At 34.2% G+C, this 19,193-nt stretch overlaps 1 protein-coding gene across 4 annotated transcripts in view; it reads left to right on the top strand.

The window, feature by feature from the left end:
- LOC118738951 (unconventional myosin IC-like) overlaps nucleotides 1-19,193 on the top strand; it is a 58,260-nt gene that overhangs the window by 29,362 nt on the left and 9,705 nt on the right. For 2 of the 4 annotated variants that reach the window (XM_036470006.1, XM_036470008.1), the window contains one exon: nucleotides 1,015-1,040. The exons of 1 other annotated variant lie outside the window; for it this stretch is intronic. Coding sequence is in view for 1 of the 3 variants with exons in the window: in XM_036470005.1 (XP_036325898.1) it covers nucleotides 10,756-10,763 (8 nt within the window). In the remaining 2 variants the exon portion in view is untranslated. Of the gene's footprint in view, nucleotides 1-1,014; nucleotides 1,041-9,940; nucleotides 10,764-19,193 lie in introns of those variants that run through there. One more of the 4 variants, XM_036470005.1, reaches the window with a different exon arrangement.

Genomic DNA, 19,193 nt, shown 5'->3' on the forward strand with positions numbered 1-19,193 from the left:
ATAGATTGAATTGAGGTAGTGTGGAATTTTCATGGACTATTAAGCTAAATTGTAGAAATTGTTGATCAACTTCAAGGTCCAATATCTCAAGAAATATCGATGTTAGCGATTTTGTGTGCCGAAACTTTTTTGTAGGAAATTGAAACTCCTACAAGTTTGTCATTTATATTTTTTCTTTAGCTTTTGTTATTTTCGAGATAGTGGCAAAAAACGAGAATTTCATGAAAAAATTGCGTTCAGTGATCCGTACTATCTCGCTGGTGGGAGTTAGGATTACACCGCAATGGACATTTTTGTAGAGCATTCAATTCTGAAGAAAACCCATTATTGACCAAGATTATACCATAAAATTCCTCTGAGCTGTAGACTTAAAAAAAAAAACCTAAAGTTTACGTGTATTTTATATGGGAAATCTTTGCACGCCTTTGGCGAGTACTTAATGTTAATATTAAGTGTTCAAATTTTCAGGGAGCTTCTTTTAAGTGTTTTTCACAAAATTTTGAGATAGGAGTAAAAAGAAAAAAATAATCGCACAAAAAAATCGCCCTAATATATATATATATATATATATATTTATACATATTTCATGATCCAATTATCGGATCTAAACCAAATTAGTATGGGACCATCTGAGATCTACCTTTCCGATGCAAAAGAAATTATCGAAATCGGTTGACGTGGTCCAAAGTTATGCGGTAACATACATACAAAATAAAACAAAAATGAAAAAAATAAATTAAAAAAATATTCCGACGAACTCGTTACCCCTCCTTTTTTGGAAGTCGGTTAAAAAGCAGCTAAATCGGCCTATAAATAAGTAAGATGTAGGACTTTTAATTTTTTTACGCGGAAGACTTTTCGCTGGAATCGGCCATATGTATGTATTATAGTGCATCTGCAAGGACAAAAATATATTGCTACATCTAACAAATACCAAACTTTTTATTTGGTACAAAATACATACATATATGCGTTTGAAGTAAGCTAATATCTGCATTTTTCTTCTCTTTGTAGGCTTTTGCAGAAATAAATTGTTAAAGGTAAGCACTAATTGATTGCTAATTATGTTAATTTTTGTATATACATTTACACATACATACATACCCAGTACACGAATTTTTGTACTCATTTTAAATACCATTTCAGGGTCTAGAGCCATAAATCATTTACAAAAATACGTATGTATTCAAATTTAATCAATAAACAACGAAGGCAGTAGTGTTATGTGAATTTTCAATTGTGTAGTACGTATATATGTATATAAAATGTAATTTTGTTTATGCACATAGATGTACAGTGTACATTGTACACATATACTCGTACATATGTAGATAAATACATATAGAAATTAGACTCAAACACCCTACAAGCAAACAAAAAAATTTCGCCGTACACCCCTGAGTCTAAAATATTCTTGCAAGGCTATTTCTTCACTAGGCATTTCCAATTGGCGTCAGTTGGCATAGAAGAGGAATGACTGGCGCACTGTTTTGGACTCATCCAATATCTCTTAGGCAATTACAGTGCCAATAAAGAAGAATTTCGAAAAAAAATATTTTTTTTTGCCGAACATAGGGATCGACTTTCTACGTTTTTCGGTGACATATGCTCACATTACACTTTTTTTGTTTGCTTAATAGTTCTGCCTAATGATTTTTGGAGAGCTTTAAATTACTGACATTAGTGTGGTAGGTTATGGTTATAAGAACTGAAATTTGGTCGGTAATTACTAGAACAGCGTACTTGAATGAACTTTGTAGTGTATTCTGTTATAAAAATAAACCTCATCACTCCAACTCCGGCTACGCTGACCACAGTATTTTAGCGCAGAACATCTACCTGCGTTGGCGAAAAAAACCCATAATCAACTTTGAAAAAAAAAAATGTTCTTCTCGAAGCAAAACCATCGATAGATCATACTTTAAGATCCGACGTAAATGCCGAAGATATGACAAAAACTGGCCTACGTTCACCAAACAAAGAATTAAATTTCCTTCAAATCGAAATACTTCCTTAGCAAAAGCTAAGTGATTTTTATGTGCTTTAATTACTGACCTTAGGGTGGTACATTAGGCTGATAAGCACTAAGATCTGGTGGGTAAGTAATAGAATGGGGTACTGGAGGTCAATGAACTTGGAGACAAGGAGAAATGTTCTCCTCGAGACAACAACATCGATATATCATACCTTAAGACCCAACTATAAATGCCGAAGATATGACGGCAAATGTGAAAAGGCAAAAAGGTTCGAAATTGCTTTGCAAAATACTTTAAATTCGAAGGTGAATATCGAACTTTTTTTTTCTGGTACGGTCTTATGAACATATATGTATATGTATGTATGTATATACCCTTGTTAAACTATAAACTTATGCAATTTAGTACCCTTCAGTACTTTTACTCGTAAGTACAATTTATTGCCAATCCTGGTGAAATCAATCCTTTTTTGGTGTGTTATTAAAAAAAATAAAATTTTAAATAATTCCAAGATAAATATTTAAACATGCAAGTTTATTTCTCTGAGCAAATAAGGAGCCTTACATGAAATTTAATTTTGGTCTAATTAAATATGTATCATATTCAGTGTTGCCATTTTAGCCGTTTTTCGGGTAGATTTAGCCGGTTGCGATAGCAAACAGCCGGAGAAAATTCGATTTAGCCGGCAGCCGATTGGTTCGCCGTTTTGCAAAAAAAAGTTATCCGCTTTTAGCCGATTTCGCTATTTGCCGTATTTTATTAAAATTTAAATATATGTACATATAAGTTTCCATTTTTACAAATTTGGCGACCTAAAATCTATTAGAAACTGCTAGCCTTTTCTCGGAGAAAATTTTCGTGTCGGACTGTGTTAAGTATGTATATAAAATTTAAAGAATTTTCTCTAATCCAAAAATGTCTTAAAAATTCTGGGCCGATTTCAATTATTTTTATTTTATGTGAATATACAGTGACCCAAATATGAACTGGGACGCGACATTTCAGCTTATTATTTTTTTATGAAAGTATAGCTGATTACTTACATACATCATTTAAATCCAAATTTCATATTTTATGCAAAAATTATGAAAATTATGCATTTTTTTTTTATTTAAAATTTTAGTATAGTAAATGCAAATTTAAGATTGCTGGCCCTTACCGTTGATTATGGATAATTTTTTGTTGACGCTGTTCCGCATATAAAATAATTTTAGAACATACTTTGTATGGAAAAAATTCGTAACACCGTTATAAAAAAAATTACAAAAATCAACGGCAAGTCTTAGCTACTTAAAATTTTCATGGACTACAAGACTGCATACATACCCTTTTGTAAATATGCTCATTAAAAAGTTAAAAGTTGGTGAAATTTTTGCACAAAGTCTGAAATCGATATTTATATAGTGTTTGTTATTATACATATGTACATTAAATAAAAATTGCCAACACTTGCAAAAACTCGCGTCCCATTTTATATTTGGGTAACTGTGTTTTTTCCAAAGAAAGATGTAGCGGGGACTTTCTTTACACAATTTTTGTTAAGAATGGCTTAAATTTAAGTGCGAGGTTTTATTCGCAACACTTAGAAAATAACGAAGCACAAATATCGATGTGAAGCAAAACTCTATGGGAAGACAATACCTGTGAATAATTATATTATGGTGCCAATATACTTTATTTTTGCTTATTATTGCTCTGACAGGCGTGTGAGAGAGTCAGCAGCATACAATTCTACTTTTTGAATTGTTAAAAACTTAAAGCGACCGGCTTGTTCGATATAAATTAATGGCGTTTTCCTCTTTCCAAATAATGTTGGCCTGTTTTCTTCAGCCCTTTCACAGCTTCACGTGTTAAATTCTCAAAATATTGCCCTACGACGAAGCAAAATACTTTATACTTATATAGCCATTTTTTAGGACGAAAAGTAACCTAGTGCAAATGTTACAATGTAAGGCAAAATTTTTTAATAAATAAGAAAACGCCATAAGTTTGTAATTGATCTCTTTTTTTTATATTTAAGTAATACAAACATGACTTTTGATGTACGCATAACGACAGTTTCTTTTGTTAAACAAAAATAATTTGTAATGAATTTACCAGTCTCTGTTTTTGTGATTTATTTAGCGAGTGGTGTAAAGCTTTGCTACGTATAACCTTTATTAACTAAAAAAAATATTAATGATTTTAATAGTCTTTCTACATGTGAATTTTAGTTGAAACATTTTAGCCGGTTTTAGCCGCTTTTTTTGTCAATATAGCCGGTTGGCCCAAAAAGTTCTGGCAACACTGATCATAGCTAGTTCCATTTGAATGTTGTCTCTTAACTTTACCATTTTCTTTACATTCTTATGTTAGTCAACAGATTATCGTCAACGTAATTTCGTCGTTGGCAGCCTAGTTGTAGGCAATGATTTTGTTGGAAGGAACGATCGCGATCTCTGTGCCAACAATCAATACCTACCCTGCAGAAAATCTGAGTAGCTCAGAACTAGCGTAGAACTAGACCTCTTGCCGACAGTACTAGTTCTGGCTTAATACCCAAGCAATGCTTTCAACTGTCCAGTGGCAATTGTCGCCCAGTGCATAACTTTGCAACTAGTTTTTAACCAGTTCCGTTTTGGAGAGTTTTTTTATATGAACACGTTTTCCGTTTTTTCTTTTCTTTTACAGATTCCATTTTTGTTACATATTTTATTCAAAAAAAATATATTGTAAGCGGCACGAAACAATTTAAATTCATTAAATCTGAAAACTCACAACTGCCTCCACCGCGATTTGAGCTCGCGACCAGTGATGTTTCAGTCGGAGGTCTTCTCGCTGAGCTACTTTCGTATTGTTCGACAAGTGAGAATTTGTACACTTACATACATACACCGCAAGTTTCAACTGTCCCGCTCTGTAGCCGTTTTGCACCAGTTCAGAGATAGTTCTGAAATATTTAGTTCGGAACTAGCGCTTTGCCAGACTGTCTCAAAATTTTACTGCAGCGTATTCAGAGATATGTATGTACACTTGTAAATGGATATACATACATATATGTATGTATGTATAATATATATTACGTACTGATAAGAAGCAGAAAAGCAATGAAATCAATTCGCGATTATTAAAATTGAAAGTGCATCACAGTACGTATATAGATATAGTATACACAGTGGCGGATTTGCAGTCTTGTCCGCCATAGGCCCCATACTGCCAGCCGCTCTTTTCCAGCTCCCATTATCTAGGTACTGCATATGAATTTACTTTTCTGCCGACTTTTTCAAAATACACATATTATCGTTAAAGTAGCATCGGTCGCTGTGTTGCTTACTGCTAACATTTGTCGTTTTACAAGATGGATGCCCAGCGCTGGCAAAATTTTGCACTTACTTATGGAGTTCTGTTTTATACCTTGTCGTTGAACAACAGACGATAGAATTGCTTTTGCAAATTTTTGAAAAAAAATTGTCGCTAACTGGTTACAGAATCTACCCTCAGGTTAGTAGTAAAATAAAATTTATTGTAAAATTCCTTCGACCTGGATTTTTTTTACAACCATATAGCTTTTAAGGGTTAAGTGTCGCTATATTGAGTTTACAACTTTGTATTTATTTTGGAGCGTGCACATCTTGCTACCACCAATGTATTTTATTGGCATATTGGCTGGCCCTAAATCCGCCACTGAGTATATGCTCGTACCTTTGTTAGGAATAATCTGTTTACTATTATCGCGACATGAATTACTCACATCTTCAATAAATTGCGATTGCATCATGGAAAACGTTCTACTTTCAATTCATTTGGGGAATTCATTTACTTCTTATCTTTCTATGAGACAAGACGAGATTAAATTAATTGTGTTACGTCAACATTTTAATCAAGAAAAAGCCATATTTAAAGATGTAAATATTCAATTCACAGCTAATTATGCATAAATATTTACCTAAACAGGCATAATTAAATGCACAGCCTTAGAAAGTTTGAATCGGCCTTCTTCAGACTATGTATATCGACGGCTGAGTGGAAGATCGCCCTATCTCAGCTGAGGATTCGAAAACATCCCACCTCAGCAAACAGTTGGAAAGCGCTCTATTTCAAAATTTGGTTTAAGAATGTCCTATCTCAGCAAATGGTGCGAGATTGGGCGTTTTCGAAGCGGCAGCCGAGATAAGGAGTTTCTGAACCAAATTCTGAGATAGTGCGCTCTTCAACCAAACTCTCATATTGGGCGTCCTTCAACCGTTTGCTGAGATAGGACGTTTTCGAATCAGCATCCCAGATAGGGCAATCTTCACTCAGCTGACGATATACATACATACATTCGAGAAAAAGCGAGAGCTCTAAGTTTCAAAGTTTGTTCCTGGTATCGTTTACAAGAAGGTATGTATAAGCCGAACTTTGGTACGGTTACCCTTGGAGGAACAGTGCTTGAATACTCTGACAAAGTAAAATAAATTTCTTGGGGTAACCGTATATAAAAGACTAAGTCGAAATTCCCATCTAGACAAACCTCTTAGTTACGCTACCCGGGCGATATGGGCCTGTTTCTGGACGAACATGGGGTCTGAACTCCGAATTAATTAAACTGCTATACGGAACTATAGTCTGTCCGATTACAGGATCAATGATAAGGTGTTCAACCGCGGTCTTACAGTCGCTCCTGGGTTGGACTGCACCCCATATTTTTGTCCAAGCAGCAGAAGCTTCGGTGAATTCACAAAAGTACTATTCATAACAAAACACAACACAAGGGTATTTTAGGCAAAGTACCAGGTCTAGGGATTTGCGGGTTCTCCGAATCTATGCAAAAGTAAATCTGCTTTGGAAGGAAATTCCAGACCGAGGTTCACCTGAATTGGATCCCAGATATGTACACTGGTACACAGACGGATCAAACATGCCGGGCAGAGCAGATGAGAGTGTCTTTGGACCTGCACCAAACTTTCTATTGTAATAGGTATCTCAGGCCGGGGTACTAGCGATCTCAATTTCTGCCAGATTAAACCAAAGAATGCCCTATTTAAAAATTTGATTGAAAAACGCCCTATCTCAACTGAAAATATATTGAAAATATTTTGAGATAGGGCATTTTTCAGTCAAATTCTGAAATAGGGCATTCTTCAACCAAATTCTGAAATATGGCATTTATGTAAAGTCTAGGAAGCCTTAACAAATTGGAAAATTAAAAGCATTTTTTTGAAGTGAAACTTCTTTAGTGGCGGTTGGTTGGTTGGGAGTAAATTGAAAAATTCAACGGAAATTGCACACGGAAATGGTGCAACGGAAATGGTTAGGGCTTCTTGAGTATATGCACACGGTATGAATTTAACAAAAACTTGCTAATGATAGGTTAAAGGATAACACTTAGAAAAAGACCTATACAAGAATGAAAATAAAGATGAATACGTACATAGATAAAGAAAAGTATAAAGGCAAAGGTAAAAAAACAAAGATGCGTAAAGAGGAAGGCAAAAATAAAGATCAAAGAAAATTTATACACTTTACTTATATAAGAGCAAAGGTTAAGGGGAATATGTAAAAGAAAATGATAAACATAAAAGTAAAAACAAAGATAAATATAAAGAAAAAGATGCGGATGAGGATACCGATAACAGTAAAGATGAAGATGGAGGAAGAAAGATTAAAATAAAGGTAATTATCGAAAAAAAGGATATAGATAGAACAAGTAAGAAAGTCTAAGTTCGGGAGGAGCCGAACATACCCGGCGCAAGTATTAAATATATGTTTTCCACCTTTCCGAAAGCTACCGCTACATGATAAGCCGGGGTGTATACATTTTAAGTAAATTAGCGTCCTTAAATTTCGAAATATTGCAGTTTCAAGCATATCTGAAATTTACCGTTATATGAAAAGCGGCCTCAATTTTAGTCCGATTTCAACAATTTTCACCGGTTCGCTTTTATGTGGCAAGCACAATAACCATACCGAGCTTGGTACAAATTGCTAGAACGGTTAGCGAGATACATATATGTGATCACAAGTGGGCGGTGCTACGCCCATTTTCCAAAATTTTGTCATAAACGTATTTTTTGGTAAAGAATTGTTGCAATCATCAATTTTGAATAAATTAGCTTCAATATTTACTGATTTATCGAAGATTTTGTATTTCTCGAAATTACCGTTATATGGGATGTGGGCGTGGTTATTGTCCGATTTTAGAAATTTTCGGCCAGTTGGTATGCTGTATCAGGACCAACAACTGTGCCAAGTTTGGAAGAAATTGGTGTAGCGGTTACCAAGATATACACATGTAACCATAAGTGGGCGTGGCTACGGCCATTTGCCAAAATTTTGTAATATTCTTATTTTTCGTCTAAAACTCATTGCAAATATCAATTTTGAGTGAATTATCTTCAGTAGTTACTAAAATATCGCAGTTTTCGTTTTTCTGAAAATTACCGTTATATGGGAGGTAGGCGTGGTTATTGTCCGATTTTTAAAATTTTCAGCCATTTAGTAAGCTGTACTAAGGCCAACAACTGTGCTAAGTTTGGAAGAAATTGGTGCAGCGGTTACCAAGATATACTCATGTAACCATAAGTGGGCGTGGCTACGCCCATTTTCCAAAAATTTATAATATTCATGTTTTCCGTCTGAAACTCATTGTAAGTATCAATTTTGAGTGAATTAGCTTCAGTAGTTACTAAAATATCGCAGTTTTCGTATTTCTTAAAATTACCGTTATATGGGAGGTAGGCGTGGTTATTATCCGATTTCGCCCATTTTCAATACCATCTGTCCCACGCCCAAAAGAAGTTCACGTACCAAGTTTCGTTAAGATATCTCAATTTTTACTCGAGTTATCGTGTGCACAGACGGACGGACGGACGGACAGACAGTCACCGCTTAATCGATTTCTCTTTTCATTCTGATCATTTATGTATACATTTGTCTATATCTATCTCGATTCGTTTTGCCTGTTACAAACAACCGTTATGTGAACAAAGTTATAATACCCTTGTGCACAAGTGCGCTCGGGTATAAAAACAGAGACTCAGTCTATGACCTATTTTGGGATTTTAGAGATTTTCGGAATTCTCGGGACTTATCGATATAATAATCGATGTTTTTTATCGATTTTGTAATCGATATTTTTAACGATTTTGTTATCGATATTTTTATTGGTTTTGTTATCGATACCGTTATAGGTCTTGTTGTCGATATTTTTATCGATATCTTTATCGATTTTGTTATCGATTTTTTTATCGATTGTTTTACTGATTATCTATCAAACTTGCTATCGATTTCGTTATCGATTTTGTTATCGAAGCAGAAGCAGATGCACATATGTATGTATGTAGATATGTATATTGGTTATGAGACAAAATAGACACGTAACGTAAGTTTCACTTCTCCAATGTGGCCCAGGTGCACTTACTTTTTTTATTTTCATGCTGTTTAACAAACAGGTCGTAAGTATAGCATACGAAAATTCATTCTTCAATAGACAAGTCTTTCTTTCATCAAATCGCCTTTTGAAAAGTGCTTATAATTTCCGGTTACGTCCTAGTCATATATAGGTACGTTAATTTTAAAACGTTCAATAAAAATACGTTTTTTTTCGTTTAGTTACTTAGCACGTTAAAATGAGTCACTATGAAAATATGCATATTTTTTTTTTACTTAATATGTAGGCACCGTAGATAAAATACAATACTTATCTCCAAAAACATTACCCTAAACCAAATAATTAGACCGATATAATATTACCACAAGTGTTTATTAAAGTATATTCTGCGAATATATATGTATGTATAAAAATATTTCTGTATTTGTGCCTTTATATATATTAATATGGCAGAATGTGTAGTTATTGGTCCAAAATATGAACTTGAATTCACAACACAAGCATGAAAGTAAACAACGTATTTAGCACACTGATAACAAACAAATTGTGCGAGCATCGGATGATGCAGCCAGCCAGCCTGCCAGTTCCAAACCACACTCCAAATACACCATATTTAATATTGTAATTTCCGGTCTCTAGGCGTGTGAACGCATCGTTTGTGGCACGGTGTGCAGTTACCATTCAGTCAGCCGCCAGAGACAAAGTGTCGCTAAATCGTGTGAACTTTCACGAAAAATATGTATCTCAACACAAATAAGCTGAATAATTTATTTTCCTCGATATCTTACAACAAGATTACAATCAAACAAGCATTGTGAAAAAAAACCCACGCGTTATCATTAAACATCTCAATCAGCGTGTCGCATCCGAGTTGTTGTTATCAATTGTTGATAAAGTAGATTTTTTTGCATTGCATGATACATTTTTACGTACAAATTAACACGACTAACGAATAACGTATGTTTCAGTTATTTTATGCAGAATTTCTATCAGCTCATAGCTATTCCAATACTTTATCTAATCACAATTATTGTGCTAATAAAAAAAAGCAAAGTAGAAATTAAAATAAAAAAATAAAAACAGCAGCACAAAAATGCTCCAAAAGGCATAAAGTTCGAAAATAATAAAGAGACGTTGGAAATAATCAGCCGGCTCAGAGATAAAATACTTAAATATGCTTTCGTAGTAAGAGTGAAAAATATTACCCACCTAAATGATTCTGCTACTTGAAACGCCTTAATCACGAACACTTCGATTCAGTTCGAACTGTGCGGCGAATGAGTGGATGCATCGGTTTGGTTTTATAGTACGCACGCGTAACCCGGTGGACAAAAGATTTTGAAAGTGAATTTGAATTAAAACTATTCCAAAGACAAATTTAAAAGTTCAAACGCAGTCGGTGCAGATATAACAAAGAGTTACAAAACAATGGCAAGGTATATACTTAAAAGCATTATGCAAAAACAAAAATAAAAACATAAAATAAAGCAGCTGATTTTCAAAGCGAATTATCCTGGCTCGAGAACTGATTGCTCGTAAAATGAATAGCACATAATATAAATGTATATTAACTAATAAGTATATAATCTCTGGTGCGCCAAAATATTTTGGTTCCTTTAAGTGCAGGCGAGAAATCATAGTCAAAAAGTATTAAAAATTTAGAAAAGATTGAGGAGGTATATTTGTGCACCAGCCGGTTTTTAGAAGCGAAAAATATTTTCAATTTATGAATATTTAATTTATTAAATTATCAGTGGTCATTCTTTTCTTTATTTTCAAGCAGTTTTCAAGGTTAGATTGAGTAGTCTGCTTTTTTACGAGATGAGTAGAGAAAAAATACATTCAGAGTGAATTGAATATTACCTCTAGCTATCGAAACTTCGCCAATTACCTCTATGCTTTGAAAAGCTATACCAGTTGCACATTCCAAGTTCAGACATGTAATTTTGAACTTAGTTCTTTCATTGTGTTCCGCGGCACCCTTGATTTCGTTATCCACTCATGGAGGCCTTTAGATCTTGCGTAGAGTATTTCTCGTGTTGAGAGATTTGTAGAGAGTTCTGTTTTTTTAGTCGAAAGAGAACTCCCCTCTTCAAGCGCTTACCAAGCCCAAAGCAGCACTCGTTAGCGATACTTATTTTTCACTTGATCTCCAGGCTAAGGTTCTTGATTGAGGATTGCTATCAAAAGCGGCTTTGAAATCGACGAAAATATTATGAGTCTCAAATTGTTTGTGAAAATCTGGTTAATGCTGCATCTTCCAGTTTCCAGGCCATACTGAAAAGGTTCACACAGTATATTGGGAATGTTCAGCGTTACCCAGTGTATCGTTAATAAGAGCGTACAGGCGATATTGAGATGATTTTTCGCTCTGTTATTGGCACAAACAGCAAGACAACTTTTCTTGTGGCTTGGGTGCAGAGTCCCTGAGACTCTTCACTTCGCACAGAATTGCCCTTAAAAGCTTACCACGTCGACTTTAAACAGTTCAGCCGGTATACTGTTCGCCGAGTGCAGGGATTTTACCATCGTTCCTATTCAAGATCGAAATTCCTGAAACGGACTGCTGTGGAGCGATAATATCTATGATATACAAATGGCCCCAAGTATGGTATACCGATGGATCGAAAATGGGAGACGGCAGTATTGGGTCAAGCGTACTTGGACCAAGATTCCAGAAAATTCTACCAATAAGGTGATACCCAACCATATTCCAGGTGGAAGTCTTCGCAGGTGAAGTTTGTGTTCAAGAATGTCTTCGTAGAAAGACAAACGGGGCCAGAACAAATATTATGTCGGCTAGTTAGGCTGCATTAAAGGCCTTACACTCGTTTAGAACGACATGAGGGCTTGTGAACAGTTGTAAAACTCTTTTGAACCGCCCAGAAGCCCATAATAGAGTGGCGCTGTTGTGAGTCCGTATTATGCATATAAGAGTTTGAAGGCAACGAAAGGCCTGACTATCGCGCAAAACGTGGAGCCGAATTGCGCGTGCTTGGTCCCGAGCCTTTCTACGGCACATCTAAAGAATACACTGCAGAATTGTTTAGTAGTTGGGAAGAATCTCAGATTGCTGCCCACCGGGTGCAGTATTTTGATCTGCCTTTTGTTTCTTTTTAGACAATATTCCTTCTCTTCTCCGGCACCACTTGCTAACTGGCGCACATTCTGCATAACACGGAGTTGCATGCGGATCTTAGCTCTCGGCCGGCAAAAAGAGATTTAAATATATGCAGTCGTATTTAGGACTTACATATATTAGGTCGCATTACTTTCGGAAGGCAGGCTCAAAGGCTGGGAGTTATAAATAACGATTTCTTTTTTAAGAGCTGCAAGGAGAAATAAGAGCCAAAGACATTTAGGCTTACACTGTGCCAAGGCCTAGCAGTTTGTAGAGGAATACGGGAACATTTGAGGCATTCGACCGCAGTCGTAGACTGGTTTGATTATAGATACGTTGTCGCGATCTGCGTGGTATCACATTGAATTCGATTCACGTATCTAAGTGTACCGGTTTTATAACCGGCAGTCATTCGAATTACCTAAACAAATCAAACTTAAATATTTGCTAGGCAATTCGTTCCTCATCAGCACTTCGTATTAAAGCGATGACATATTTGTATTGATGTTATGCCTTAGAAGTGATCAATACTCCCACTTTATCCTAAGTGGAAAATCACGTTTTTTTTTTTAAGAAGTAAAAATTAGAGTTAAAGCAAGTCAAAATACTCGTACTTTGGTCTAAGGTATTGTTATACAAGCGGCATTAGTTATAAAATTAAATTTGGCGTTTCAAGCGGATTTTTAAGTTGCAAAAAAAAGTAAATAATGAGGTGAGACTTTTGCATACTTCAGACCGCTTAACCCATATTTAAACATTTGTTTACTTAGTACACCATTTTTATCATTTTGCCACATCTCCTCCTTATAAAGCAGCACTTAAAAATATAAGTGTCCTCCTTCCGCTCTGACAATTCGTTTCTACATATGCACTTATGTACATACATACATATATACATACATATACATATGTACAAAAAAATATATGCTGATCTGATTGACAGTTGGAAATGCTCTTGAACAAGCAACAATTGCGTTCGATTTCAAATAGGTAAATACATATTGCAGAATAACAAATGGAAGAACGTACGTAAATCGGCGTACAAAAGATAAACGGCGAGACTTTGCAGTGCACATAAAATGTACAATTTCACTTTGCTCAATCCTTATCCATTCGTCCTCAAATACCCTCGCCAGAAATGCGATTTCTTTATAAAAAAGAGAACCATTTTGAAATATGAGTGCTTTTACGCTCTAGAAAATAATTTCTACAACTTCACATACGCGGTTTTGCATTTTGTTGATACGCGGTTTTGCACTTTAAACGACGATATGTATGTACATTTGATCGTACCAGAAAAACAAGTTCGCCATACACTCCTGAGTCTGAAGTAATTTTGAAAGACAATTTTAAAAAAATATATGTGTATGCATATAATTTTTTGCCGAACGTAGTGGTCGCGATTTTTATATTTTTCGTCAGATCTTCGGCATTTACAGTCGGATCTTAAAGCATTATATATATCTATATCAATGTTCTTGTGGCGAGAAGACAATTATTTTGTTCTAAAGTTCATTGGCCTCAACTATCCCGTTCTGGTACTTATCCGCCAGATCTCAGTTCCTACCACCCTAACATAACACCGTAGCGTCAGTAAATTAAAGCTCACCAAATATCCTTAAACTTTTGCTAAGGAAATATTTTGATTATTTCAGTAGAACTATTTAAAATTTTTTTTTTTCAAAATTCCCCTGCAAAAATACTCCAGGCGAGCTTTTTTTGTTTGCTGTACGGTCCCAGTGGAAAAATGGAAATGCATCACCTTTTTCCAACAAAAAAAAGTAAGTGCGCCTGGGTCACACTGGAGAAGTAGTTACACCTTGCAAACCAAAGTTCCCGAAATCTTAAGGAAAAGGGACCCTGCAAACCATTTTTTCCGAGTATTCTGCATTGTAAAGAAATTTTAAAGAATTCGTTAAGAATAAATTCGATTTTTTGCCGAATTTTCTAAAACTAAATAAATTACGCACACTTCCATTCTTTTACGAAATTTCGGAACAAAATCTGTGAAGCAACGAAAATAATGCTGCTATGTGAAGAATATCTTTCAGAATTTTTCCAGAATTTTCTTTATTTTTCGTACAGAAATTTCTTTACGAGTTCGTGTCAACCACTTCATATAATTTTCTTTGAAAATTCGGGAAAAAATCGTTACAGAAATCAGATACTCCTAACGATTTCCTTAAGATTTCGGGAACTTTGGTTTGCAGGGTATGTACATACATACATACATCTGCTTTTGCTTAAGGATATACTTTTTGTCTTTTTTTTATCTAGATCCCAACCTCTACTCCTCTTCGTACTAATTACATTTATTTTATTCTGTTTTCCTTTATTTTCATTTTTATATCTACACTCTATCGATACCAAAATCGATGGTAAAATCCAACAAAATATCTATAACAAAATCGGTAAAAATATCGATAACGAAATCGATGACAAATTCGATAAAAATTTCGCTAGAAAAATAGAAAATAATAATTTTAGCAAAATCGATTAGAAAATCGATCGAACAAAGAATGACACTGAAGATGGCACAACGCCGAAACCGGTTTGTCTCCAAACAAAATTTGACAAGGGATGACGGAAATGCGTTCCAAAATACATCATACACCCACCCTGTCGGAAACATCAACAACCAAAAAGGAGATAAAAATATCGATAATAAAATCGATAAAAATATCGATAGCAAAATCGATCAACAATCGGTAACAAAAATCGATTAGAAAATCGATAGAAATATCGATAACAAAATCAATAAAAATATCGATAACAAAATCGATAAATAATCGAAAACAACATCGATACAAAATCGATAGCAAAATCGATGACGATTTCGATAAAAATTTCGATAGCAAAATCGTTAATAATATTAGTAGCAAAAATTCGATTAGAAAATCGATAAAGATGTCGAAAATATTATCGATAATATTGATAGCAAAATCGATTAGAAAATCGATAAAAATATCGATAACCAAATCGATAACAAAGTCTATAAATAATTGATAACAAAATCGATAAATAATCGATAACAGAACCGATAAAAATGTCGATCATTATATCGATAAGTCCCGAGAATCCCGAAAATCTCTATAATCCCAAAATAATTCCCAGGTCTCTGTGTCTCTATCTATATCCTTTTCTCTATATGTAATTACCCTTATTTTAATCTTTCTTCCCCTATCTTCATCTTTACTTTTATCCGTACCCTCATCATCATCTTTTTCTTTATATTTATATTTGTTTTTACTTTTATGTTTATCATTTTCTTCATCTACATATTCCCCTTCACCTTTGCCCTTATATACATAAGTAAAGTGTTTAAATTTACTTTGGTCTTCAATTTTGACTTTATCTTTACGCATCCTGTTTTTGGTTTTATTTTTACCTTTGCCTTTATCCTTTTCTTTATCTATGTACATATGTTATTCTTTAACCTTTAATTAGCAAGTTTTTGTTAAATTAATAACATACATTCAAGAAGAACTTGTTTCCGTCCCAACCATTTCCGTTGCACAATTTCCGACTGCCATGTTGTTGGTCACAGGTTCAAAACCTGTGGCATATTTTTATTATATGTATGTATTTATAGTTTCGTATGACGGCATGCGACACATTACTTTCGTATGACATCGCTGTGGAGAAATTCTGGCATCTTTCCTTGCGTAGGTTATAGCGGCTATCCATTCCCTTTTGAATTCGCAGGCATTATCTTTTCCCACTGGGGTGGTACGATCTAATGTGCACACATACATATGTATACATATAAATACATACATGCGTATTTACTTACTTATGTACATGTGGCACTTATCAACAATTCATTTCAATTCCCCTATAAAAGAAATCTAGCATTCTTAAAAATTTTGCATTGAAGCTATCCAATCTTTTAATTAAATAGCTTAGATAAAATGAACTTTTTATCTAAGTGGTTACCCACACTAGTATTAATATATTACTCGTTAATAATCTCTGACTAAGAGTACAAAGTTCGCTATTCAACACTCACATTAACTTTTAGGTATTAAAATAATTTTTGGGTGCTCTTTAATAATACAAAGCATGCTAAATAACTGTTCAATGTCTTAACTGGACATTCAAAAAACCCATTTCATTTCCAACTTACATAATAAGTATTGTTTATCAATTGGCTTTTCGATTATCGGCATAAATTATTTATTAGCTATTTATAAGTACAGATATGTACATACATTTGTGTTTTTAGACGTGCGTATTTATTACCGTTAACTAACATTGTGCAGGTAACAAAAAAAAGCATAAACTAGTCATAACCCAGCAAACATTTGGAGTCATAAATGAGTCTTTAAGAAGTCCTATTTCGGAACCTTTTCGCTCATAATGAGCTCATTTAAGTGTCCGAAATGAGGGTGTTTCCCTGCCTCTGAAGGTCGACTTATATGAGCTTAAATTCATACATCAAATTAGCTACAATATACCTATGTATGTATGTCATATCGGACTCTTTCTTGGCCTCATATATGTATGATTCATTTCAGACTTTTTCAGGCTCTTAAGAGCCTAACAAGAGTCATGTTGGCCTCATAAATGACTAAATTCGGATACTAATTTTAGGTTGTTTTTGAGCCTTGTCGACCTTATTCTTTGACTCTTATTGAACTACAAATACCGTACATATATGTATGTGCATGTATGTACATATGTATAACATACCTAAGGGCATATAAACATTCCAATATACATTTAATAGCAGCAGCTGCAGCTAAATTTAGTTTATTTTTTGTTTCCTACATAATTATTTTCAATTTCTGTATATGTATGTAAACAAGTTTAGAAATAAAATTCGAATCTTTATTGTTTTTATATTGGCACAAAGTGCTCGCTTATAACTTGGATCATATATAACTCCTAAAAGATTCATATAAGAGTCACACATTTTTGGTTTTAAAGCTCATATTTCTTACCCACCTAGGACTCCTTTCGGACTCATATATTCTCAGAATATGTTTGCGGGGTAGAACTATTCCCAAGCTATGTATATATATATACCCATATACGTACCTGCATATATCAATTTGGTAATCCATGCGAAGATAAGCCTCGGTAATGCTTACTACAGTATGTAGTTGGATGTATTTAGTTGGAAGCAGATGAAGTATATTATTTCAGAGTATTGGCATGTGTCTTCATCTTGTTGAATCCACATTCCGTCCAAATCAAAATCCCTAAATTCGGACCAAAAAACGTCATTGATCAGGGCGCTATGGCGCTAAGAATTGACGGTACCAGTGGACAGTGCTTAAAAATTGACATTTTGAGTTCACAATTCACTGGAGCCTTAATTTTTCACTAAATTTGATTCATTATTTTTTTTTAATGAAAGCTAATAAAATTTTCAAGAGACTAGTTGAGTCTGATTTTTGAATTTTTGTCTGTTTGTATTAATTTGTTTACTGCAAAATGCCAAAAAAGTAGCAATTTTGAGGAAACTCACTTCTCCGGTTCCAGTTAATAAATGTTACATAGTAAAAACTAGTTGAAAACAATTGTAGGGTTCTCCCAAACCGAACAAAAATTAAAAACGACGAAATATGAAATGTACAAAAAAAAATATTTATCTATCAAAATTATTATTTTTTTGTTTTCGGTTTTTATAAAAATTTTGGGTGTACAGTTTTATAGACCATTAAATTTTAACAAAGGCTTTTATTTCCCATTTAGCGTTCAGATGCGCTCGAAATGTTTGCGAAAATATTATTAAAAATCAACGCGACCTCTTAGCCAATTGTAAATTGCGCTTTATTTTACTAAAATTTAATGATCTATAAAACTGCATACCCAAAATTTTTCTAGAAACTCAATCATTTTTTTTTTTAATTTTGATGAACATTTTTTATAAAACATTTCATTTCTTTTTATATTTTTTTTCGCTTCGGGGGCACCCTACAATTGTTTTCAAATCGTTTTTATTATGTAACATTTATTAACTAGAACAGGAGAATCCATTTTCTCCAAAAGTGCTACTAAAATATTTAATACAAACAAACAAAAATTCAAAAATCGGGCTCAACTAGTCACTTGCAAATTCTATTAGCTTTCATTAAAAAAAATAATGAAATTTAATAAAAAGTGAGGGCTCTAGTGAATTGTGAACACTAGGTTTTGTGAATTCTAGTTTTGAACCACTGTGCAGCAGCTTCTTCGTTGCTCTCGCAGTACAGACAACCACTTTTTGTGGATAAAATGTCTCTATGCGAACACTTGCGGCTGTTCACTGCTCACGATTCGGCAATTTGGCTTTTTAACATATCTTCTGAGCGTGAGAAGGTCCCCAACACCGAGTGAGATTTTCTTCGAAATGCCTGACAATGTATCCAACGAAGCTTCAGCACTCTTAAATGTACTTTGCGATTGTAAAACGTTGTGAACTGACAAACTTTCAACTAAGCAAATACCCGTTTGAAAGAAAGTGATGCCTGTCAAATGGCAGGTGAGAGGGCTTTACTTCCCAAGTGCGAAATAGATAACTCGTTATTTTGAAGAGATTTTCATTTTAGAGAATATTAATTCCTACTCCAAAGAGTTTAGCTTTAAGAAAATGCCGAATATTTATTCCTACTCCAAAGAGTTTAACTTTAAGAAAATGCATTTTAAAATTAAAAGTCACTCATACGACCTGCCATCCGAGAAGTGAACTACGAAATGACTGTTTATTAATATTTGTATAATGCTTATAATCGGCTTCGAAGTTTTAGGCACAGGTACT

The sequence above is a fragment of the Rhagoletis pomonella genome, unplaced genomic scaffold, assembly GCF_013731165.1.
Source record: "Rhagoletis pomonella isolate Grant_MI unplaced genomic scaffold, Rhpom_1.0 Rhpom_scaffold_00005, whole genome shotgun sequence".
Lineage (NCBI taxonomy): Eukaryota > Metazoa > Arthropoda > Insecta > Diptera > Tephritidae > Rhagoletis > Rhagoletis pomonella.